This window comes from Triturus cristatus, chromosome 12 (genome assembly GCF_964204655.1).
Source record: "Triturus cristatus chromosome 12, aTriCri1.1, whole genome shotgun sequence".
Lineage (NCBI taxonomy): Eukaryota > Metazoa > Chordata > Amphibia > Caudata > Salamandridae > Triturus > Triturus cristatus.
The window spans coordinates 82421980-82448616 of NC_140595.1; the positions used below are offsets into that span (position 1 = coordinate 82421980).

A 26637-nucleotide genomic window follows, 5' to 3' on the forward strand; every position below is an offset into this window, starting at 1 on the left:
AAACTAGATGACTGCGCGTGATTGGATTTAAAAGTAAGCACGTAACTAAAGTCATATAAGTAGAACGCTTCAATTTCGGGCGTCAGTTTTGCCCTTGGCAGAATTTAGGCATAAACATGAAAATAAAGAGAAACACGGTTGCGCGACAGGAGTGGGCGATAGAGCAATCGCACTGCAGCTTTGAAGAGTAGCCACAGCTCTTGAAGAGTAGCCAGAGCTCTTGAGCCAATGCAAGAGAAGCAAAGAATTCACGCTGCCAAAGTTACTCAAAGTATAGAGATCCAAAATGGGAAATGCCATTCCAAACTCGTTGTAATCGCACTGCACTGTAGGCGTAACGGTGCTGACAGTGGCAAACAAAGCAAAAGCACACACAGTAAAAGTTACTTGTAGGACAGTACGGGAGATTTACGCTGGGAAGAGGCCACTTCAAGCAGCAGACAATTAAAGTCCAGCTGTCACACGCAGGGTACTCACGATGCTGCAGCCGGTATTGCTCCTTTAAGTAGTGGGCGGTTCCAACACTGCCGCTTTTCCAGGGGTGGAGGTACGGGTTGTCTGCCCACTGCGCAGACTGGGTTCAACTCGTCGCAGAGTAGGAAGATTATCTTTTATTGGAGCAAGATATAATCACAAAGCACCTCCAGCTCTTCCTCCCAGCTTCTCAGCCCCAACCACTCTTTTCTTCAAAGAGCAACATTCCACCCTAGCAACAAGTTCTAAGTTCCATCTCCACATAACCCTTTTTGTGCAAGGAACACAGGAAAGTCGTAAGTTACGATCAAACACTTAATGAGTGTCACTTTCAAACACTTCAAAGTCAATAGGATTTGCCTTCCTTAGCGGACGCTGACCTATAGTGTTTGCCAATTCTTTTTCTTTCTTCTACAGATGAAAGTATAGCATGCAGGATGGCTAAATATAGAGGTCACCAAATGGAATGTCCGTTAGCCTTAATGAAGTGCACAAAGAAGATGGCGGTGTGTAATTTGCTAGCAGGTGACACAATGGGAGGTCAGAAAAAAATATGGGAATTGTAGAGGCGGCACTGCAGAATATAAAGCAGAAACATCTTGATTTGAAGTTTAGCTAGAGTGGATGCAATGGCAATGACAATGATGGTAGACTATGGAGTGGTTGGGATAGTCAACATGAAATGTATGGAAGACAGGATATGGAAACAAAGGCTTTCTGGGGATGGTTAAAGGAACACTTTTTGATAGTGTCACAAATGTATCAAATCTAAATAGATTAGGCGTCTAAGGTTTTGTGGTCCACTGTCATCATACCCCACACTATGTTACTTGTACTTCAGGATAAACAACCCTTCTTTGAAAGAAAGCTGAAGCCTGATAACTGTCGCACACCCGACTTTGCATGAACAGTGCACAGGCTGCCTACTAGATCGCCAGGAAACCAAATAACTGAAAATGTTGGCACCATCGTCGTCACTTTTTGCATCTGAAACAGAAGGAACTCAACGGTGAGAAAAGCAGTGATTTTAAGCAATCTTCAGATGCAGGGACAAATAAAGACCTTAGTTTTGGAACACAGACGTAGAGAAAAGAACTTTAAGAAAGGCAGAAGGACCAGCTTAACTTGAGAATTTCATCCTCTCATTATTAGCCCGCCAGCAGAATGTTGCAGCAGGACAGAAAAACATTGGGTTTAACCAGACTAAGGCAACACATTCTGTCCCAGTGGTTGTTAAATGTGGGAGCGAAGAAAGACACATCGAATAGTATTTGGGAACCCGTGGAGCAATTTAGGCCTTCAAGGTAAGTACACGAGTAAGACGGCTGGAAAACACATGCACTCTTGTGGAATGCCTAACCCAAAAGAAAAAAAGTTAATCACTAGCAGTGAGCTGTGGAAAGACATAATTAAAGGGACAATACTCCATGGCAAACAAAATAAGAAACAAGCAACAGAGATTGACAGAAAAGCCAAGCAATGGTATGTAAGGACGGGCTCAAAACCCCTACATGTTCTTGGTAGGTACACAATATCTCTCCCAACAGAACACATGCCCCGTCTAGAAGGCTCGACCAAAAAAGACTGGAAGAAATCACACAACATTCATTTTTTCTAGTTCATTCTGGGGATAAAGCTAAATAAATGCTGCCAAAGTCTATCAAATAACCTTGAAAAAACTAAATAAACTTTCCGTTTCTCTTGTATAGGTTTTTCCTATATTATAAACTCAAAGGTTATTTACTCAGCTCTGTAACAAGTTAGTCCAGCCATGTCAATACTTTTGTAATAGTCTCTCTTCCCTGTCAACACCTACCATGAACAGTGTTAGTGGTGCAGTAGAGTGGGAAACAAAACGTGGGTGTCCCTTACTCAACCTCGGAATATTCATTCAATTAGGCAATCTCTGTAAACACCTCTGAACACATTCTTGCCACACACAGGTTATACTGGCCTGCTCCAGCCCACACCCAAGGTCAATGCTGCATGCTGTTTTGAAATGCTGGCCCTTGCCCTGATTCTCACATTGTTGCTCATTATACATAGGTTTCTGCTGAGTCAATGTCTCTACAGTCTTCTCAAGTGGCAGCAAGGTGACCTGCCTGGTACTTTAGGAAACAAACAAATGAACACCACTACATGCTGCTCTGCTCCCTTATCTTGAGATTTAATACATTTTTTGAAATTAGCTCCAAAACAAGTGAGATCATAGTTTGGAATAATTCCCAGCAATTAAATGATCACAGGAGTCCTGCACTAAGGCTTACCTTTCTACCTATAACTTAAGCAGTCGTGTGTTGCAGAGCACAATTCTGTATAATGGTCGGTAAATTCAGAGTGAGTGTTATAAATCTATAAGGATATCCTTTCTTGGCTCAACATTAGACCTGGTCTTGTTAGTATACATGCCAAAAACACTAGAGGCAACAACTGCAATGGGACTTCTTTTAGCAAAATAACATATTTATACAGGCGCAAGCAAACCCTACAATGGATTTCTTAAAACAAGCCAAAAAGATTTTAACAATGTTCTGGTTCAAATTCATAAACATATTCATCATTAATTTAATCGTTCAAAGGAAAATTAAGACTGCTGGATGGGAAGATCTTTTATTTCTTAAGGAAGTAGCTCACAACCTGAACGGAAATGACAGATCTCTTACCGGACTAACATCATGCCATTTACAAGTGTCGAGAATTATTGCGTACTGATTCATGTGTACGTCAGTCACATGAACATTTGGCAACAGAAAGAAGGCAGGACAAGATAATGAAAATATGAAGGAGGGTTGGGAATTTCAAAACACACAAGCCTTTGGCCGCGTAGATGAGCTCCCGGTCAATCAGGTTGTGGTGCCAGAAGTGGTTAACTCATTGGCTTTTAGGATATCTAAGAGCCTTTCTGCTAGCTTTCTGGCCCCACCACTCACTTCCGCTCCTGTACACACTTCTATTTTCAGTTGCGGGATTACTTGGAGGTGGCCTACAAAGTGGAGTAGGTTACTCCTAAAAAACAAGGTTTCAAAACTTTAAAAAAATGTGAGTACTTGAAACAGACCTTCCGTGCTGTGTGCTTCATCCCCCTTCTAAATAGATATGGCACCGATTGGCACTTTAACACTCCATTGGCATTTCGCAGATTTCAGAGAGGCGGGTAAAAAGTCCCATAGCAGAGTGACAAAGTTCAACTCAGCTAGGCACTGAGCACAAAGAACAGTGTGGATTAGCATACCCTGGGGGAAAAGAATGACCAAGTCATCAAAACAAACGCCCTTTGTTAATGCACTGGTGTAGCGCCTCTCTTTAAAGCATGCAAGTTAAATACAAGTTTAATAGAGTTTAAAATGTAAACCATTACATAAGAATATTCAAAACTAGACAGGATATAAAAAAAAATGCATTTAGGAAAAGCACTGCTCCGTCCTTCACACTATTCAGCTTGCTCGCCTGCTTTCAATTAAAGACTATGGGCCAGATGTACGACCATTCCAAATTGCGACTCGCAATTTGCAATGTACAACAGTGTCAGAAACTGCGATTCCCAATGGAGTCGCAAAATATTTGGCTCATGAATATTGATGAGCCACTCAAAATTTGCGACCCCATTGGGAATGGCGGCCTGCAGGGCTCAGCAGACCACCATGTCTGGGACTGCTTTTCAATAAAGCAGGTTTTGTTTTTTAAAATGCAGCCCAAAAGTTTCCGTTTAATTTTTTAAGGGCAGGTAGTGGTGCTTGGGACCACTACCTGCCCTGAAAATATATTTTTAGAGTAAGTCACAAGGGGGGGTCCCCCTTCCCATTTGCAACTCCATTACCACCCTCTTGAAGAGGGCGGTAAATTTTGTGCGTTTTGCGACCGCAATTGCGGTCGCAAAACATTCATACATGGCTAGAGAGTCGCTATTAGGAAGGGAACACCCCTTCCTAATAGCAAGTCGCTAAAGATTATTTTGCGACTTGCAAAATAGTGTTTGTACATGGCCATGTAGGTTTTTGCGTGCAGATGGATTCAACTTAGTGACACAGAATTCAGACAGTTCTTAATACAAGGGGAGAAGGGCTGGATGAAAAGACTTATTTTGTGTGTCAGGAGACTTGCCCTAAAATTTTAGAAAAAGGTGCAGGTGTTACAGAAACTGATAGTATTTACAGTATGCTGACACCTCGAAACTCTTGCTAAGGGACTTTTTACCCGCCTCTCTGAAATCTGAAGTGCCAATCAGTACCACAGCTTCACCTGGTTTCTGATGTAATGCACTTTTAAGAGATGGCATACTCTTAACAAGAAAAAATTAACTAAATGGATCTGCTTTTTAGGTCTCGCCTATGCAGCACGCATGCGCAGCATAGGAGGGCCTTTAGCCGTCACTCTGCTAATTTGCAAGCACAAACACGGGCTAATGGCGGCATCCACCTTGCGGGAGCAAGCAGGGGCGCGCCACAAGCACGAGTGCAGTGCTTGAAAATGAGCAGACAGCTCTCCCAAGCGTGCACGCCTCTCTCCTTGCCCACACGTCCCGGCCACTAACTCGCTCCGCCCTCTCAGTCTTCTATTTGCTTGCGCTTCTTGTTCCTTCTGCAAGGGTATTGCCCGTGTTCTATTCTGCTGATTGCACCTTCCATGCTTGTTTACTTTTGTCCTCAAAAGCTTCCCTCTCTCCCTTGCCATTATGCGCTTCCCTCTGTCCATTTGACTGTTGCCCTTGCTTACTTCACCTCCTGACAGCACTGATTTCTTCCTTCATCCTCCTTTAAATGTACACAGTGGCAATGGTGATCTTTGAGAGTGTTGTGGGGTGCAATTCTTGCCCCAAATTCCAGCGAGTGAGTTAAGAGAGTAAGCCCAACTTTTTCTAGGATGATTTTGGATGTCCCTCCCCTTAGAAAATGTTGAAAAAAGGAGTGAAATAGTGCATTTCAAATAGGCCACAATTGCCACATAAATTTGTTCAGAATCCATAGGCTATGAAAGGGCACTCATCACTCCCACTCGTTCTCACTCACTTCACTGTCACTTTCAGTCACACTTTTTCATACTCACTCATTTTCACAGCATAGACCAGGGGGGAGAGGAGGCTCTTTCCGTCCCAGTACTGGGACTTTACCACCGGGGCTCTCAGTCCGGCCTCGGCGCGCCATCATCATCTACTCGAAGGCTGTTCATCAAAGCATGGATCACGCACCTCTGTCCCGAGTATGTTTATTGTAAGGCCCCGCTTCACGCAACAGCAGGGACGTCACCTGCAAGGATAGCAGCAGCGTCTCGGAAGCCAACAAGATTGGCAGAGATATTTTTTAAATAATTTTTTCCGGGATGTATCCTAAAAAAGATTTAAGTGCAGCCATTTTAAATGTTATTTTCACGTTTTGGGAAGGGACGTGGAAAAACGTACTGGCTGGACTTTTTTTTTCCCCTATTTGCATTTACTCTCCATTTTGTTGCCTGGGCTACCAGTGGAGTAGCCAGTGAATACTGAACCCTAGTGCAATAAAGTACACGCCCGCTCGCCCCCCCCCCCCAGACACTGTTTTCAATCACCAGGGTTCAGGGGGGCCCTCAAGCCTCTAGACCCCGTCGCCACTGCACCAGTGGAAGCTACGGCCATGTGCAATGCCTGCACTATGCAGTTTTAGCGTTGTAGGCTACTCTTGCAGGTTTTACCTTCGATTTAGCCGGTGCTTTAAAGGGCCGCTGTTCACAAGTGCCGAGTGCTGCACTTCGAGTTAGGGGGGGGGTTCAGTACTTTTAGTGGGAGAGTACCTGCACTTTAAAATAGGTCGCACGCATACTCCTATCCAGTGAGTTCCACTTCTGTAATTTCATTTCAAACATTGGATTTAGCCTGTGTTTCCCTTCATATAGCATGTCTTTTTGCACGGTGACTGCCAGAAATGCCCCGCTGTGTTTTGCCTTCTGTTGGGTTGTTCATCAGTCACCCCAGTAGTTGGGCGTTTCCTAGTTAGCAACCCCTGCAGCAGAGCCAGGTGAGGATTTATTTGGTGCCGTTTTGGGTGGAAGGTTGCCATTCTGTTGATGTGGCGCTCTGACTCCCATCGTGATTTTTGCTTCCTTGGCATGTACTGTAAGCACAATCATCTGCTTGCAAAACAGAAGGTGCATGCTCGCTCTCTCTCTCTCTCTCTCTCTCACTGACTCTCTCTCTCTCACTCACTGACTCTCTCTCTCTCACTCACTGACTCTCTCTCTCTCACTCACTGACTCACTCGCTCTCACTGACTCACTCGCTCTCACTGACTCACTCGCTCTCACTGACTCACTCGCTCTCACTGACTCACTCGCTCTCACTGACTCACTCGCTCTCACTGACACACTCGCTCTCACTGACACACTCTCTCTCTCACTGACACACTCTCTCTCTCACTGACACACTCTCTCTCTCACTGACACACTCTCTCTCTCACTGACACGCTCTCTCTCTCACTGACACGCTCTCTCTCTCACTGACACGCTCTCTCTCTCACTGACACGCTCTCTCTCTCACTGACACGCTCTCTCTCTCACTGACACGCTCTCTCTCTCACTGACACGCGCTCTCTCACTGACACGCTCTCTCTCTCACTGACTCTCTCTCTCACTGACTCTCTCTCTCACTGACTCTCTCTCTCACTGACTCTCTCTCTCACTGACTCTCTCTCTCACTGACTCTCTCTCTCACTGACTCTCTCTCTCACTGACTCTCTCTCTCACTGACTCTCTCTCTCACTGACTCTCTCTCACTGACTCTCTCTCTCACTGACTCTCTCTCTCACTGACTCTCTCTCTCACTGACTCTCTCTCTCACTGACTCTCTCTCTCACTGACTCTCTCTCTCACTGACTCTCTCTCTCACTGACTCTCTCTCTCACTGACTCTCTCTCTCACTGACTCTCTCTCTCACTGACTCTCTCTCTCACTGACTCTCTCTCTCACTGACTCTCTCTCTCACTGACTCTCTCTCTCACTGACTGACTCTCTCACTGACTGACTCTCTCACTGACTGACTCTCTCACTGACTGACTCTCTCACTGACTGACTCTCTCACTGACTGACTCTCTCTCTCACTGACTGACTCTCTCTCTCTCTCACTGACTCTCTCTCTCTCTCTCACTGACTCTCTCTCTCACTGACTCTCTCTCTCACTGACTCTCTCTCTCACTGACTCTCTCTCTCTCACTGACTCTCTCTCTCTCACTGACTCTCTCTCTCTGACTCTCTCTCTCTCTCTCACTGACTCTCTCTCTCTCTCTCTCACTGACTCTCTCTCTCTCTCTCTCTCTCTCACTGACTCTCTCTCACTGACTCTCTCACTGACTCTCTCTCACTGACTCTCTCTCACTGACTCTCTCTCACTGACTCTCTCTCACTGACTCTCTCTCACTGACTCTCTCACTGACTCTCTCACTGACTCTCTCTCTCTCTCACTGACTCTCTCTCTCTCTCTCACTGACTCTCTCTCTCTCTCTCACTGACTCTCTCTCTCTCTCTCACTGACTCTCTCTCTCACTGACTCTCTCTCTCTCTCTCTCACTGACTCTCTCTCTCACTGACTCTCTCTCTCACTGACTCTCTCACTGACTCTCTCACTGACTCTCTCTCTCACTGACTCTCTCTCTCACTGACTCTCTCTCTCACTGACTCTCTCTCTCACGGACTCTCTCTCTCACTGACTCTCTCTCTCACTGACTCTCTCTCTCTCTCACTGACAGACTGACTCTCACACTGAATGATATACAGGTACTATTTCCCAACCTTCACCCTCCTGTTATTTATGCCCGAATAACAAAAAAAAACCATAACAAGCAACCATTGGGACAGGCAGATAGAAGTTGCCAGCATTGAAAGGACAGAAAAACTCAAGACATTATTTATTGTTATTACTTTTTTAGTATGGTCGTTCAGTTGTACATAAGGCTTTCTTGGTCATATATAAGGTAACAAAAATGCTTCTGACACTTCTTTATTATAACTTTTCAGCATGCTGCAGACTTTGGTACAGCACAGCTTAAAGACATAGGTAAAGTTGATATCTCTGACTAAACACTTATAAGGTCCCAAAGGCGAGACCTATTGGCTATGCCAAAGCTTGTTGAGTTAGGCTTTTATTATCCATCGTATTTATGCCAACCTGACAGTTTTAAGAGCACATTACATCAACAGGACATGGGCCCTGTAGATGGTATCGGAAGGCACAGGTTGTACAGACCGTATTTGTGCTTACGGGGATTTGTTTAGAGTTCCAGATACTGCTGCAACAGGTGCCTCCATGTGAAGGTCAGGAGACAGATTGACATGATAAAATCTGGGAGTAGGCAGTTTCAGTAAACGACATCGCTCCATATCTGGAAAAAACGCAATGTGGATTTTGTAAGGGCAAGATGTAGTTGTTCACGGGGGTCTGTGGAGCACAGTACAAGTCTAGTGGTGTACCAGGAAGGCTAAGGGGTCAAATATGTACAAGGTTAAAGCTTAAAACGGGTTTGAATCACCCACCCTGTGATTACACCAGCTTGCTCACTTTGCACTGCAGAGGCACTACCACGTGGAGTGACCTGAAAAAAAATGCGCAACAGTTTGTCAACAGAAGCAGTGCATCAATATATTTTAAATGCAGAAGGCCATGACTATAAAACCAGAGAGTTGTGCATCTACTTCCAGGATGCTTAGGCCCAATATCCTCCAATAGCAGTACCATGGATTGCAAGTTACACGCATCAAGAACTCTGTCTTTAAGTGCACAAAAACATTCACGATTTCAAAAGCATCGTACCAGTTCAGAGGTCCCATAAATAAGAAACCTCAAAGATGTAACCAGCACAATCTTCAGAAGGGGGCATTTGAGGCCATGGCTTTAACTCTGGACTAAGAAGGAGAGAGCCCTCCAAGAAGGTGCAATGGGGAAAGAGGTTTCTGCCCCTATAGGGACTGACTCCTTCATCTGAGGAGCCATCTATGGGTAACAAAACAATCAACCATTAACACAAATTGGCATAGCCAATAGGTCTCGCCTTTGGGAAGGTATACATGTTTAGCCAGAGCTATTGGCTTTGCCAAGGTCTTTAACTTATGTTGTAGAGTAGAGGAATGTGGCTGCTGTGCAGCATGTTGAAAAGTTATAACAAAGTGTTAAGCATTTTTTTTTACCTTATATATAACCTAGACGACATTATGTAAAAGTGAACGACCCTCTTAAAAAAAGATTTTACATAAAAAATGTCTTCTAGTTTTTTGACCTTGCAATGCAGGCAACTTCCTCCTGCCTGTTCTAATACTCGTTTGCTATACCTGAATTCCAACACAAGCAGCCGACAGACACTAGGGGAGAATCAAAAGATGCCAGATTTCAAGGGCAGACCGAGGTGGTGGTGTGGAGGTGATGCGGAGTCATGCTGAGGTGGTGGTGCGACACTGGTGCTGAGAGATGCTGAGTTGGCGCTGATGCGGTGTTGCATTGGTGCTGAATCGCTGCTTAGGTGGAGCTGTGCAGGTGCACTGATGTGGAGATGATGCGGTGCTGATGTTTAGGTGGTGCTGTGCCGATGCTGTGGTGGTGCTGATGCTGTGGTGGTGGTGGTGCTGGGCTGGTGAAGAGGAGGAGATGGCGGTGGTGCTGGGCTGATGAGGAGGAGGTGGTGGTGGTGCACTCATGAGGTGGTGGTGCGCTCATGAGGTGTTGGTGGTGGTGCCCTCATGAGGTGTTGGTGGTGGTGGTGCGCTCATGAGGAGGAGGTGGTGGTGGTGCGCTCATGAGGAGGAGGTGGTGGTGGTGCGCTCATGAGGAGGAGGTGGTGGTGGTGCGCTCATGAGGAGGAGGTGGTGGTGGTGCGCTCATGAGGAGGAGGTGGTGGTGCGCTCATGAGGAGGAGGTGGTGGTGCGCTCATGAAGAGGTGGTGGTGGTGGTGCGCTCATGAAGAGGAGGTGGTGGTGGTGCACTGATGAAGAGGTGGTGGTGGTGGTGCACTGATGAAGAGGTGGTGGTGTGCTGAGCTGATTGTCAGGTGATGCTGACTGACACCGAGGTGGTTTTGAGTCATGCTGAGGGGGTGGTACTGCGCTGGTGCTGAATGAAGCGGATTTGGTGTTGCTGCACTGATGCTGAGGTAGTGCTGCATTGGTGCTGAATTGCTGATGCGGAGGTGGGGCAGCGATGGTGTTGGTGTACTGATGCAGAGGGGATGCCGTGCAGCCCTAATGCAGAAGTGGCGCTAAGGTGATGCTGTGGTTGGGCTGCACTGGTGCTGAGTTGGTACACTGATGCAGAGGTGGTGCTGTGGTGGTGTTGAGTGATGCTGAGATGCTGCGCTGGTGCTGAATGATGCTTTGGTAGCACAGAGTGAAGTTGTACTGGGCGAATGCTGAAGTAGTGCTGCGGCGGCAGTAAGGTGGGACTGCATTGGTGCAGAGGTGATGTTGCGGTGGTGCGTTAGTGCCGAGGTGATGCTGCGCTGGGGCTAAGTGATGCTGAGGTGGTGCTGTGCTGGTGCTCAGGTGCTGCTGCTGAAGTGGTGCTGCACGGTCTACTTGTAGGATATATTATTAAGTAACCTCAAATTACATGCCGCGTTTGGAGAGCACAAGGAGGCATCCCTTGATATTGGTTTTATATCACCAACAATTGAAACCTTGAAGAAAGCATCAAAAGTTGAAAGCGTGAAACTTAAAGCTGCTTCCATTTTCATAAAATGGAGCAACAGCATGTTTACCTCTAACAGTATCCAAATAATCACACTGTCACAAACACAATGTAAATAAGTTGATCCTACTGTTCGCCGTCTTCCTAAACTACACTTCCATTAAGTAAGTATATTATTTAAAGTTTGGACAATTGAGCTAATGAAACCAAAATTGGTATAGGATGTAAAATAACATAGCCTTCGGCTGAAAAAGCGCTCATGAAACCAAAAACAGTGCAAAACAAGATAAGGACATAATTTGCAGGCCTCAGCTGAGCCCATTCGGAAAGCCAAACAAAGCTGAGGCCAATGAAAAAGCAGTGGTCCGAAACTAACTTATATGGCCGATAGTGAAGTGATCCATGTAACAGGGCCAATCTCCAAGGCGTGACCAAAACAGCAAGAGGAGGGACAAATGTAAACTATTCGGCAACAAAAGCAAAGGAATTTCGAAAGGCGCATGAAGGAAAGTATGAAAACAGAGGCGTGTGGAGAGCCCATACAGTAGATGCAGCACGGTCTCGAGACAGTGAATTCGCTGTCTAGGCGAGGCCTAAAAATGGGTTAAATAATGTACACGCAACACAAGTGTGTCTCACGATTCTTTTCAGCAAAATTGGACCAGTTAACTGCCCTTCCTCTCTTACTACAATATGGTAAATAACAACAACAAAAAAGTCATGCTATATAAATGCAAACCTTTTTCACTTTCCTATCCCTCCCCAACCCTTCTCAATCCAAATAACTGAACATATCCACCACTCAAATTACTTTCATATTTCACTATAGTAATTCCACACTAATCCATTCTGTTAGCTTACATTGATAAGATGTACATGAATTCAGTGTAATAAACTCTTTTTGGCTAAAAAAAAAAAATATGCATTTCCCACCTAAATGGACAGCGTTGACATGTATGAATTTTGCCGAGGATGTGAGAAACATAGCAGCGAAACTGCTACTTTTCAGTTTAAGTCTTTTCTTTTTCTAAGTATTGTTGTCTGCACCCACTGTATTCAATGTCCACTGAAACTCTTATTTTCAAACCGACACCCTCTATTCTGCCTTCCCCCACCATACTCAAGGAAAGCCGGCCTCCATGGTAAAACCGAAACAAAGGTAATTCAGCATATCACTTGAAATAATGGATTTAATTTCGTTTTGATAATACAAATCCTAATATTACATTCAGATGTGACTTGATTACCCTGCCTTATATAGCAACGTAGGTGTCAGAAATATTTGCTTTCAAGTCAATATCGGTCTCTGTTTATGTTTCTCTTTCTGTCCTTTTTTTTAGGTCTCATCTACAGACACCTTTAGCTGTCCATTGTCGAAGCCCTATTGTCTCCAATACATTGCCATATTTACATATTGTGGTATTTAGGTCAGCCCCTTTGCTCTCGACTAGATGGCTTTCTGGTAAATTCTATCTCCTGCTTCTTATTCAGCTGCTTTCTTTGCGATTTGTTGTCCTACCGCTGTAGTATTTTTGGATCACTGTGTTCTGATTAGATGTGTGTCCTTCCACTCAGCATTGGCAAAAACCATGAGCAAAGTGAGATGGTCTGTATTAGCAAAGTCAAAAATTGAGACAGATTGCCTTTGCCATTGCTGGTTAGGAACTACCACTTTAAACACATCAAAACGCTCTTCATCTGATGTAAGGGAAAAAATGGAGTATGGTAAAAGATGTAGTGTAAATCGATCTATTTGGAATGTTAAACGGTGTCCATATGCAATTTTGTAAGTGGTCCCATCTCTTGCATATTAGAGAATTTGGAGTTCAGACCCCAACAAGTCTAACATCTGGTCACCGAGAAGGCCTCAACAATGGAACAATGTCTAATCAGCAAAGGGTCCGAAACTCCAGTGTAAGGGGATATGCAGCAGTCAACCAAAATGCAAAAATGATCAAATTAAAAAAGGGGGTAATAGCCCTTCTATTCATAGCGCTGAAGAAAGCATCTTGGTCAACAAAACTACCCCTCAAACTACCCCTCAAAATGATCTCAAGTTGTTTGGTATTCGGACAACCACCGAGAACAAACAAAAATAGGAAAGCATGCACCATTTCTGTTGTCTTCACAAAGGACTGCCTAGTAGACACAATCCCAGTGGTTTCAGGTCATACCCATAGCAACATCTCTATACTTTCAGTGACTAGTAACCAAGATACCTATAGGCTAAACAAGATGGCAACATGACCCCCAGATTAACTGCCCAGCCATTTAAGCTCAACTTCCTTTTTAGGTCAAGCCCAGGCAGCGCATGAGCTGTCTCTGGACATTCTGTATTCAGTCTATGGGCTTACAGACCACCTCTAGCGTCTGACTGGCTTTTGTCAGTGTCCTTTAAAGGCGTTGCTTCTAACTGGACAATGGTTCCTGCTTGTCCTACCTTTTTAGGTCTCGTCTGAGCCAGCGCTTTAGCGCTGCTCTGGCGAGACTTATAGTAAGCGAGTTTTGGAAGTGCAAACAGTGGCTTTTCAGGCCTCCAAATACAGTGCATGTGCGCCGGGCGCGCGCACCATTTGGCAGCCTGAAAAGCACTGCCTGATCACTTTCACGGCCGCTTTGATGTCCTCAGTGAGCCGCGTGGCCACTGAGGACATCAAAGTGCACACCATTTGCCACCCCCTTCTTGCTTGTTATTGTCTAGCTAGGTGTCGTCCTTGTTTCCTTTGATCCCTATCTTTCCCTTTCTCAATCTCACCCTCTCCCTGCCTTTTACAACTGCGGCCCGCACCACTGTGCCCGCCCCCACTCCCCCTCCTACTCCCTCCTCGTTAGCTTCAATATACAAAATAAAATTACCGATAGCAACTGTGAATAATGGGGGTGTTATTCAGCTTGTGGTTCTAAGTGACGTCATAGACAGCGCAAGCTTTACTCTCGGCCATTTGATGTCACTCACAGCCTGTCCATGAATAACCTCCTGATATTCACAGTTCTCCAAGTGACGTAACCAGACCTCCTGCCACCCGCGGCGCCCCCGAGTTTGCAGTCTGGTGCAGGTAAGAGCAGGTGGGGGCGACTTGTTCAAGGGCAGGGGGCTACGGGCGACTTGTTCTGGGGGTACGGTGGTAGTTCACAGAAACGACTTGCTCACCTCCTCTGCCCCCAAAACGAGTGCCCCCCCTCCCAGCTACTGCTACGCCACTGAGTTCTCCTGCTATAATCCTATATGTGACAGTCCTCCCTGGCGCCTAGTGTATTCCGCCACCATCTTGCACATTATCTTTTCCATTCCCTCTTCATAGCTTTTCATGCCTTTGCCGTTAGTCCCTCCTTCTCCCCAACATTCCCTCCGCTTCCTTCCCACCTTTCTTCTTTTCACCCTTGTTCTTTACCATCTTCATTTTCTACTTTCACTTTCGTCTTTCTTGTTCCTCCTCACGCCTGTCCTTCCCTTCTCCTCACTTCTTTTCTTTCCCACTCACAAAGTCCGTAGAGCCTTTCCTTCTTACGCCCCTGCTGCTTCCTTTCCTCTCCCTCGTGTCTCCTCCTGTCTTTCCTCTCTGTGCAGCGTTCACCCCTTCCTCGCCTTTCATTTATTCCTTCCTGTTCCTCCAGTTCCCCCTCCCATTTCTCATCCTTCTGCCATTTTCTTTATCTGACCTTTCTCTCTTCCCCCTCCATTCCTCCTCTTCCCAATCGTCTGTTCTCCACCTCTTCTCCTTTTCTTTGTCCCCGTGTCTATTTTCCTTTATTACTCCCTCCCCTCTCTTCTCTTGCTCCTTGTCCCGCCTTCGCTCCCCGTTATATCCCCCTCCTTCCTTATCTCTCTCCTTCCTTTTCTCCCCTTCAATATTCATCCTTCATTCCTCTCGCCTTTCCTCCTTTATTCTCCCCGTGTTCTTCCTGCTTTACTTTTCCTCCACCCCATGTTATCCACATTTCCATGCGGGTGTTTGGGGGGGGGGGGGGGGGACACTGTTAGACATATGCCTTTCGATCCTTGGCGCGACATCCTTGCCTCCCTCCCCCCTCCCCCCTCCTCTCTGGTTACCTCTTCCGGTTTCACATCCTAGTGTGACTCTTTTGAAAGTCCGGCCCTGATAAGGGATGCGCCCAAGTCCCCAGTTCCTTCCAGCCCTTGGAAGGGCCGCTTATAGTAACCCCAATAAACACGTGGGTGCTCTAAAGATTTGTGTGTGAGATTTGTCACATCTGAGGAGGCCCAGGCTTTTAGTGTGGGCCTCTAAGTCAGTCATTTAATAGCAAGCATTAGCAGAGCCAAGGGTTCTGGCTTCAATGTGCTAAAGTATGTAAACATCCTTTCCATACGACTGTGTTGGCACCTTAAAGTCAGACTTATTGGATTTGCCAATGCACGTTTATCAGTGTATGGCGCTCTCCTGCTGGAAAAGAGCTAATCCAAACACTACAAAAGTGAGAAATCAAATTAAAAAAAATTCCTTTATACAATGCATGCATGGCAAAGAATTTAATGTGTGTCGATTTAGTGCACTTCTGAGATGTGCAATATTCCAACGTGCATTGAATACAAGCACTCCATAGGAGGCTGGAAAACACCAAACAACCAGTCAGAGAGGAGAGAGACATCCTTGGTCCTCTGGGCAGAGCCATAGTGCACTGTTTGTATGTTTGAAAGAAGTGGCACTAATAGGACTGGCAGACAGCTGTGCTGACAAGCCAAACCAACAAGCATTTGCAATGCATTAGGTCTCGCATTTACGCGAGTTTGAGCTATTGACATTGCAAATAACAATGCCTATTGGCATTGTCATTTACAATGCCAATAGCTCAAACTCGCGTAAATGCGAGACCTAATGCATTGCAAATGCTTGTTCTCAATTGTTGACTCTCATGGATCGCCCTCAGGACTTGTCCTCTTCCACTTGTGCTATTGTACGTCTTGTCTTTGAAACTTTTTTTTGCATGCACACCAAGCACTTCCAGCGCAGCATGCCGCGCTTAAAGTATGGCAGGCGCATCTTTCTTTTGATCTGTGCAGTTCGCCCACGTCCATTTTTAAGAGACTTTAACACGCAGCGATGTGCCCGTTTTAAAAGCACCATGCTTTATCTCCTTGTTTTTGTAGGATTACTTTTGAAGAGACATAAACCTTCAGTGCCGAGTTAGTTTCAAAAGCGCCATGCTTGTTATTATTAGGAGCTGGTTTTCCTGCACAATGGCTGCCGCTAACTCTTGAGGCTTTTGCGGCGCCCGCTTCACACCATCCAAGCTTGTTTGCATTAGCCACTCTCAACATGGTGTAGAGGAGCCACCTTAAAGCACAGACTTAGATGAAGGGGGCCTTTATGTCTGAAAGAATATCTCTGTGCCTGGTCAGCAGCAAACAGTTTTTTGATTCACAGAAAATCAGACTACGTTAGGTAAAGCACACCACACCGACCACGCTCTCCCGAAAAGGCAGCCCCGAGAATCTTTTTCATTTACTACAATATAAATAAGTTAGCATTCGTTGCAGTTTTTGTAGCTTATTTCCGGCCCCATTACATGTAATTGTATTCTAGTTAATATTTATGCAATGATGTTGTGTTTGTTAAGAACAAATTGGTGAATCCTGCCATCGGATCGAGCTGATAAGAGTGGATGAAATATTTTACTTCATGGTAATGTTTGCAGCAACTGTGTTGTTTTCTTAGCTCTGAAGGCTGCCATGAATTGGCAATGAGGCCCCTCTATGCACATACATCCCCCCGCACTCCAAAAACCAACTTCACAACGTCAAGCTTTCTGTAAGAGAACCCAAAGCTTTTGGTTTTTCTTTTTCTTAGTGTGTGATTCGAAATCCTGTCTGAAAGCTGCCTCAGTTAGTTGTGTAGGCATGTAAAAAAAGACTATATGCAGTGCTCGGGGAGCCATTTGCTTTCTCTGGATTTTGTCCTGTTGCAAAGAACGTTTGCTGCTCACTTCTGCCACCGTCTAAAGAGTTGCCTAGAGTCTGGGCTGTATGTGAACAGAATGGCTTCTCTGAACTGTGCTCTGTACAACACACATACTCTTTCGCAGAAATACAATGTGTCCGCAACATCCTGCTCAAAATACTCTGAGGTGCACGTAAGTATATATATATATATAATAAAAAAATAATCTCATGCTTTTTACAGTTTGTTTCCAAGTGCAGAGATTATTGGTTTAATATTTGTATGAAAGAGTAACAAACTTGTGCTGTCACCTGCTTTGCACGTAACTGATGAAACATGTACACTTTGTGTGTTAATGGGTTAGTTCTACCTTTAAAAAAGGATTTGTACAACTGTCGAGAAAGAGTCACAAGTTGTGGGGCCTTCCTGCATAAAAAGAACATGTTATTTGACATTACCTAGATGTGAAGTACTTGACCTCTATTTACGTTATATGTGACAAGCACTGCATTGTAGGGTGCACTGTAAAAAGCAGCGTTTCAATGGCGGCTGTTAAATACTATGAACAGAACATATCAACTGTGGTTTGTGGTTCTTTTTTTGTGATTGTGTGAGATTGGCTGTGTAAATAGGTGACAGGACTGCATGCATACCTTGACACTTGCTCGTAAAGCACTCATGCACATAAAGCATGCCGTGCCACACAAAAGGAATGGTAATGTGCTGGGCAACTAGAAGTGGTTTTTGCAGCCTAAGCATGGTTTATGTGGCTTCATGTTATGTTCTAAAGCCTCCCTTATTAACCATGTGGAATACATGCTCAATGTGTGATAAAGCTTTAAAATGTCTGGTGGTGATTTACATTTAAACTACATTGGTCTTTGGTTATGTAGGTACAGCACCCAGGATAATGTGTTGCATGGCTAAAAACACTTATAAGGTCCCAAAGGCAAGACCTATTGGCTATGCCAATGCTTGTTGTTTACATGCTAACAAGATTGAAAATTAAACATCTAACATTCAGTGACCTACGGTAGCCCAAGCACACAAGAAAATTAATGAAGCATAAGTCTTTACAGGTTGAGGTACACAAAAGGGTAGCTTGTGCAACCAGCAATGATTTCCTCAAAACTCAAACAGATAAATGTGGTTTTATCGGATTGACCAGAATGATAAACAGGAGTAGAAGGAAGTGAGAGTTAAAGAAGGATTAGGAAATTAATTATCTATCCTTGCATGGTGTCCTACAGCGTCCAATATAGGGTTGTTCAAGGAGGATCTAAAAAAGCCCGATCCAAACCAGATTTGCAGGATGACCACTGACTAGATAAATTAATTTGTTTTATGTAAGAGTATCTTAAATCGATAGCCTGAAATATGTCACATACGGCGTTCGGGAACAATCTGTGGAGAATTCCCCTGTCAATGCCTTTAAATACAATCACGAGCAACAACTGGGACCACTATATCCTAGGGGATGCAAAAAGGTTCAGTTCTATATAAATTATAGATGGTAAGCAATTAAAAACCTCACACTCACATAATCCCAGAAAAACTTGCTAAAGCAAAAATATTTTTTGATAAAAAAAAAATTAAAAATCACGTTGTCACTGTAGTCTCCGACACTGAAAGGAACTACTATGTGTGGGGATGAGCTGTCCTGTGGACGAAGCAGGCTGGCTGAAAAACCTATATGCAAGAATGTTGTATATATAATTTTTGTAAAATCAAAAGGTTTGGGGTAATGTCAGACCTAAGAAGGAGCAGTCATGTGGGTCTTCTTGAAGGGAAGAACATCCGTTATTAGGCGGGTAGTTTTGAGACTTTAGTTCCAGATGTTTGGGACGCAGCAAAAGACTGTAATTTACATTGTCGCCTTGTCAAGATTACTGTGGCAGCACCCAAGCCGAGAATGTGAAGTAACACCCTCTGCTGTGTGGGACATCTGCTGCATGCCTACTCATCCAACTGATTCAACAAAAAAATGCCAGTACTGCACTATGATTAACTCGTTTTTTATGATTGAGTAGCAATCCTCAATTCAAGACCAATCTTATAGTCTGACTTCTTTTGAAAATTTCCTTTTATTTTAATTATTAGTCATATAATTATTTGGATTATTCAATTTCTTTAAACGAAAATTGAGATGACAACAAAAATAGAGACTTGAACAAAATATAAACAACAACGTATAATATGTACAAAGACATAGACAATGTCACAACTTTCATATAATGTATAATACTTAACACAATATTCAGTAGACAAATTCAACATTTGAAAGACAACATTAAGTGCACTTAGGGACATAAACAACAAGACCTAACAAATTGACGAAACATTGACAAATATTCCTGTTCATGGACAAGAGAAAACGCCCTGTGTTGATTAAAGTTTTTTTGAAAACAGGTGCGGATTCTGGTGATTAATAAAGAATTTATTTGTTCTTATTAACATATAATAGACCATCCAATAATCTGATTTTTAAGTTTGTAATCCTGGGGAGATTGGTCTATTTGAAAGGACGGGGATAAAGGGAAAAGGGGTCGACGCGTTTCGAATCCCCTAAGTAACAGGGATTCTCATCAGGACCGTGAAGATTCAATCTATAGAAGAAATAATAAAAACATTCTGTCAGTCATACTCAGAACACTCGGCTTCAATCTATCAAGCAAACTCTCAGATCATACCTTTGTCATGTGATTCAGCAGTCGTTCTCCCAATGTAGTTATTGGATCTGTAATATTAAGGATTCAATGGACTTAATAAGGTTGGTGTACCGAATAGAAAGGAAAAAAGATGACTTGCGAAAATCAGGGCACTCACATGGAGATGCGGTGTGTCCGCGTGATCAGTTCCTTCTTGTCGATTAAATCAGTCGATTCTAGAAAGAAGAAAAAACTTTTATTTGCCTCGGCAAAAAGGGGCAAGCACTTGCGACTTAGTGAGTGAAATTGGCTCGGAATTGAGAGCATATAAGCACGCTGCGCGTCTGGTTGTGAAGGGAGGGAATGTCCAAGAATGAGATAGTTCTTGCAATCGGTTACGTACATTCACGAAGACGTCTGCATTCAGATTCGTTTAGATTACGGCGGCTTCCTAGGTTGTGAAAGGGTTTAGGAGATCTTACCAGTGTTAGTTTTTCAAGTCTCCTCCATACGCATCCATGTCCATGACTGAGGCGCGTTAGTGTTTGACCCGGTTGACCCGGTTGTAAAAGTAATTGGAGGCTGCTGCTAAGGATTCTGGGCATCGTAGTTTTTTTGATGCATTTTAAAAATCGATTGTCCACTCTATCCATGAATTCATGCTCTCAAATAAAGAAAAAAATCACCACAGCACCTCTTGTCCAACATTGGATTGATGAGTCACATGGAGATCTCGATTTCAGATGGACCGTCATTTCGAAGTTAGAGCATGATCAGAGGGGTGGAGATCTTGAGACCAAACTCAAACAACGAGAAGCGTTGTTGATCCTAAAATTCAATTCGGCCACACAGGGCTTGAATGAAATGTCGGAACTTTACAATCTATGAACACAGTGTTCTCCCTCCACCTACTGTTATAAGAATTCATGGATAGAGTGGACAATCGATTTTTAAAATGCATCAAAAAAACTACGATGCCCAGAATCCTTAGCAGCAGCCTCCAATTACTTTTACAACCGGGTCAACCGGGTCAAACACTAACGCGCCTCAGTCATGGACATGGATGCGTATGGAGGAGACTTGAAAAACTAACACTGGTAAGATCTCCTAAACCCTTTCACAACCTAGGAAGCCGCCGTAATCTAAACGAATCTGAATGCAGACGTCTTCGTGAATGTACGTAACCGATTGCAAGAACTATCTCATTCTTGGACATTCCCTCCCTTCACAACCAGACGCGCAGCGTGCTTATATGCTCTCAATTCCGAGCCAATTTCACTCACTAAGTCGCAAGTGCTTGCCCCTTTTTGCCGAGGCAAATAAAAGTTTTTTCTTCTTTCTAGAATCGACTGATTTAATCGACAAGAAGGAACTGATCACGCGGACACACCGCATCTCCATGTGAGTGCCCTGATTTTCGCAAGTCATCTTTTTTCCTTTCTATTCGGTACACCAACCTTATTAAGTCCATTGAATCCTTAATATTACAGATCCAATAACTACATTGGGAGAACGACTGCTGAATCACATGACAAAGGTATGATCTGAGAGTTTGCTTGATAGATTGAAGCCGAGTGTTCTGAGTATGACTGACAGAATGTTTTTATTATTTCTTCTATAGATTGAATCTTCACGGTCCTGATGAGAATCCCTGTTACTTAGGGGATTCGAAACGCGTCGACCCCTTTTCCCTTTATCCCCGTCCTTTCAAATAGACCAATCTCCCCAGGATTACAAACTTAAAAATCAGATTATTGGATGGTCTATTATATGATAATAAGAACAAATAAATTCTTTATTAATCACCAGAATCCGCACCTGTTTTCAAAAAAACTTTAATCAACACAGGGCGTTTTCTCTTGTCCATGAACAGGAATATTTGTCAATGTTTCGTCAATTTGTTAGGTCTTGTTGTTTATGTCCCTAAGTGCACTTAATGTTGTCTTTCAAATGTTGAATTTGTCTACTGAATATTGTGTTAAGTATTATACATTATATGAAAGTTGTGACATTGTCTATGTCTTTGTACATATTATACGTTGTTGTTTATATTTTGTTCAAGTCTCTATTTTTGTTGTCATCTCAATTTTCGTTTAAAGAAATTGAATAATCCAAATAATTATATGACTAATAATTAAAATAAAAGGAAATTTTCAAAAGAAGTCAGACTATAAGATTGGTCTTGAATTGAGGATTGCTACTCAATCATAAAAAACGAGTTAATCATAGTGCAGTACTGGCATTTTTTTGTTGAATCTTATATTGGTGCAGCCTTACTGCGTTGGAGCCAGAACCCTCATTGTTGTCACGTTACTCATCCAACTGAACATTTAGCTTTGAGATATTTTGGGACACCCATCTACCAACAACCACAATCCTCTTCTCTCTGCTTTAATGCCCAAGGCTTTCAGTGCTATTGGAAGACTGTTGATGCTTTGGATGCACCTCGGTCAACATTGAAACGTTAAAGTTTACATCGAGAAATGTAAACAATTGAAATGATGCTGCTTGACGAGATCTTATGACACGCACCTACATTTAAAACAACTAAAATGGACCACGTTATATTAAATCAACTGCTAAGCACAATTCAAGGTAATGATCAACTCCTTTTCTGTATTGCTACTAATAGTAAAAGTGAAAAACCATGTAGGGGGAAGGATAAGATAGCACAGAATGAATAGTTATCGCAAGGGATTTAAAATAAGCATTTAAAATAAAACAGGAACAATATTTAGATTACACCTCTAGTATGATGATTTCTTGTCAGCACCCAACTACTGTGCAGGAACACATATCCTTGGTTTTATCTTTTGGTTTCAGTGCGAGTCTAGAGAGGAAAGGGCTGTTAAATAATAAGTGCACTACATTGCAGGTGTGTGCCGACATCCGATATACGTAGGGCCACTGTAATTATGTAATGTTGTGGTCGCTCCAGTTTCCACATTATTTTGGATTTGCCACATTACCTATCATCTGCTTCATACTCTCCAGAATTTAATAAAAACATAGTCATGTTGCCGTGCAGTGGAAAACCCTTCAAAAAGGTTGATTAGTCACCTATCTTTTAATATTTGTGTGTGTGGGGGGGGGGGGGGGGGGGGGGGGGGTTAAACTGGTAGTAATGATGTATAACCATGCCCAGGGTTAAACTGTGTAAAAATAACAAAATAATGAAGCAATACTATCAAAAAACATGACGATTAATTTTTATTTTATTGCCACATAAGTCCAGGGACCCAGTACATAAGTATTACTGGTAGTTGCCTGACCTGCAAGTCACACACTCACAACGTGCCACCCGTTTTGCTAAGTCAGTTGTCCTCACTGGGCTCAAAGGTCAAAATCTGTCCACCTTCTCCTTTCCTCGAGCCTCAGAAACTGAAAGGGACACACTTTTCGGGCCTTCAGAAATGGCATTCGGGTATAACCACGCCCAGAACAACCGCTCGGCATGAAATGAAGGTGTATGCAAAATATAATCCCAGCAAAACACCTGAGGGGATGATACCAAACCCTGGGAGTGTTAATCACGCCAGGTTCCAGCTTTGACGACATCTGCAACAGCGTGAGAAGATATTTAGAAATCTTCTCAATGCAATACCAACAGCAACCCCAATCGGTCTCGTGTGGGTGGCCAGTCTTTGGCTATGCAAATCCTTGTTATGTCACGGTTTTAGTAAAACTCCATTGTGAGGGGGAAGTTGTTATACATATATTCACTAAAAAAACATTACAGGGATGTTATAGTTGGGCTCAGATTTCACTCGTACAAAATCAGTTAAATCCAGCACCTACAGTTACCTCAGCTAACTATAAAATTACGCCCCTGCAATGCACTGCTTATGAAGTCAAATATTACATCACTAATGACATGACTAGTGACATAAAGGGGGGGGTGTGCCCAGAAAACTTCTTAGCAATCCCACAATGTGGGACTTATTGGAGGTAACAAGAGGGGTAGTTGGCTCCCCAAGAGTCAAGGAGGCTTCATTTCCCGACAAGCAGTGCGCCAGGAGGCACATTTGCAGAGTGTTAGTGAAAGTGGGCGTGCCTCCGACGACTTGAGGCCAGCCCCCCCCCCCTTTTATTAGGGAGGGGGGGGGTGCCCACCTTCCCTGGCTGATTTGGGGTTCTGGGATCATATCTCCTGTGGCCATGTCTTTTTTGAATTGGGAGAGGGGGCCGCGCGGCCCCCCCCCCCCCCCCCCCCCCGGGGCCCAGCCATTCTGAAAAAACGTTCTTTCTATGGAAATTAGGTCCCAACTATAACTACCTACTGATGACCGCCATTAGGATATATATATATATATATATATATATATATATATATATATATATATATAAATAAATATATACACGTACATACACACACTCACACATTTTTAGTAAACTTTTCACACATGCCAACACATTCCCAGGCTAAACAGACCACACCCAGTAACACATACTGTAGTGCACTTAACCACTCAGCATGTATCACATTTCACTGCGTCACCTCACCGAATATCCGCCTTTACATACTTTACACTGCTCCAATGCAGGAAACACAATCGACAAAAAGGTCTGTCGCCTTTAGCGACCCAACCTGCATTGTATTCTTTACAGCTCACCTCAGAATGGGCACTCGCATCCTGTCAACAACCTCACCTTTATGGTCTCCCTATGAAAGCCCTCCTCATTCTATTATGCATCCAATGGGCAGCCAGTCCTGGCACAGAAGATTATATCATAATGCAAACACGTTTAACATCCCCCTCCCCAAAAAAAGAAAGTACAGAGACTTTTGCCCTGAAGGATGGGGGGGGGGGGAGGGTCTAAATCGCTACCCTGCACCTTGATTAGCTTGCCCCATCAACTCCTCTTCAGACAGTCAAATTCTTTAGGTTCCAAAAACTCGCCAAATTGGGCAGGAGTAAAATAATTTATTTAAGCCTTTCATTTATCGTTGCTTTCAGTCTAAAAACCTCTTCCAATGTCACTGGCAGAGCCTTTTTCACCTCCAGTCATTTCTTTAAGGAACAAAATGCAATTCAATTCTGGTCTAGTTAAACCTAAAACGCAGCCACTAACGTTACAGAAAACCTTAAAAAATCCGATTGTAAGTTTTGTCAACTCGGAACTACACTGGAACAGTAACTATTTAACCTTACCTATTTAACCTGTTCATGTTTTTCTGATGATATATCATCGGGGGTCTCCAGATATGGAAATGTGTTCGAATAAGGCACTATGCATCATCCGGCAGGATGAGTATCACGGATCCTGAAGATGGTTGCCCGGAAGTTATCTGCCCACAAACAGCAGCCAGGTTGCAAATATCACTGGAAGAGTGTAATAAAACTGCCAAAGTAAAGCAATTATAAGCACTGTACCCGATCAAAAAAATTTAAATAAGAAACGCTTCTTTTTGCAACTCGGGGCCAGACATCTGGAGCAGAACACAAACAAACATTGTTTTCGCAAATTCCAGAAAAAACAAAAGCTGTGCTCAAGGAACTATACTTCTATAAGTACAATATTAAAAATAGCTATTTCTATACCAGTGTGCTGGGGGTGGTGGTACAAAAAAACCTCTCACAAATAGGAATTACACTGCGGCTTGACACACGCTAAAATGAAGTTCTAACATACGAGGGTGCAAAACTACTCTGTCGTCATTTTCAAGTCACTTGTTATAATCAGACGACCAGCTAACAATTAATTATAGTAAAGGTTTTAGAACTGCCAGAAGATCAAATGAGAAAAGAGAAATAAACAGGCTAATCTGTCGGAACGACTTCATTCGTGCCCACTCTCTTGCGTTTTATACCTGCCGCTTGACTATAAGAACATTGCATCCTACTGAATTTCCTGGCATAGCGTACATTAGCAACTGCATGGCCTTTAGGCAAATATAGATAACAGGATTTGCTCAGAATCACACAACATGGTAAATCTTAAAAGTCTATTCAAAGCAATGTACCAAATGCAGAAATCTGCCAATTGACCACATCTCTTGTTGACAATCCTCACATTCCGTGACCGGGTAAAACTATAACCACAGAATACGTAGAAGTCTTCAGGACTGTGGACGTTCTTCCTCCTTCAGTGGTCTGCGGTATCACGATGCACATATGCTTGTAATTGCACTTTAACGTGTTTGATTACATTCTCTGGCATGGTCATATAAACTTCGCTCTTAAACTGACTTTAGCTTGACTTCCAATGATAAAGAGTTCGTTCCTTTGGGTGACAGTGAAGTGTTTGGAAGAGTAGTGAGCCTACAGCCCTAAAAACTTTAAGAAAAACAATTGGGAAGAAGCACCGGACTTTTTTGTTCAGGTACACCACGATTGGGCTGCTACAAACAGGGCAATAATTAAAATCGCACCACCCCGAAGTACAAGTAAAACTGAACACATACTTCTTTCTAAACAGCAACCCCGGTATACTCCCATTTCTTCTCTCAACCCACCCAGACGGAGGTTATCTATCCCTCCCCCCAAACCGTTTCAAGATAGCCCCTTCATACCCGGGCTGGTGCTGCTCCCGGGCTCCAAGGCGGTTGCCATCTTCAGGGTTGCGGCTCCCTCGGGGTAGGCTCCTTAGGGTGACCACCAGTCCAGAAATTTCTTGACCAGTCCGTTATTTGAGACGGAAACCCGCTGCCTTGTTTTGCTGCTCCTATAACGTACGTCTTTTGTCCAGTAACTACGGCGAGAAGGGCCTGTGGCACCCAAGTGTCCAAAACCAACGAGGGAGACAGAAACATATCCTGCTAGTGGTGCGAAATGCCAGGCCACGTAGGATTGGTTAGAGAAATCTTTGTCATGGGATTGGTTCGTAAGTTCTTAGCATTAGCTGATTGGCTGCATATATTTAGAAGGACTTGGATTGGTTTGGATGATATTGTACATTTTGTTTAATTTGTTGCGGGGTGACTAGTAAACTGTTCCCGGTCGAGGATTGGCTGAAGGAACAGTAGCTAGTTTTAATTGGTTT

General features: G+C 43.6%; 1 protein-coding gene across 3 annotated transcripts in view; it reads right to left on the minus strand.

Moving 5' to 3' along the window:
• PIP5K1A (phosphatidylinositol-4-phosphate 5-kinase type 1 alpha) overlaps positions 1 to 26421 on the minus strand; it is a 195655-nt gene extending 169234 nt beyond the window's left edge. For 2 of the 3 annotated variants that reach the window (XM_085639640.1, XM_085639638.1), the window contains exon 1: positions 26168 to 26421. In XM_085639640.1, coding sequence (XP_085495766.1) covers positions 26168 to 26207 — 40 coding nt within the window. In that variant the 5' untranslated portion in view covers positions 26208 to 26421. Of the gene's footprint in view, positions 1 to 24806; positions 24914 to 26167 lie in introns of those variants that run through there. The other variant, XM_085639639.1, reaches the window with a different exon arrangement.
• Positions 26422 to 26637: the final 216 nt, after the last annotated feature.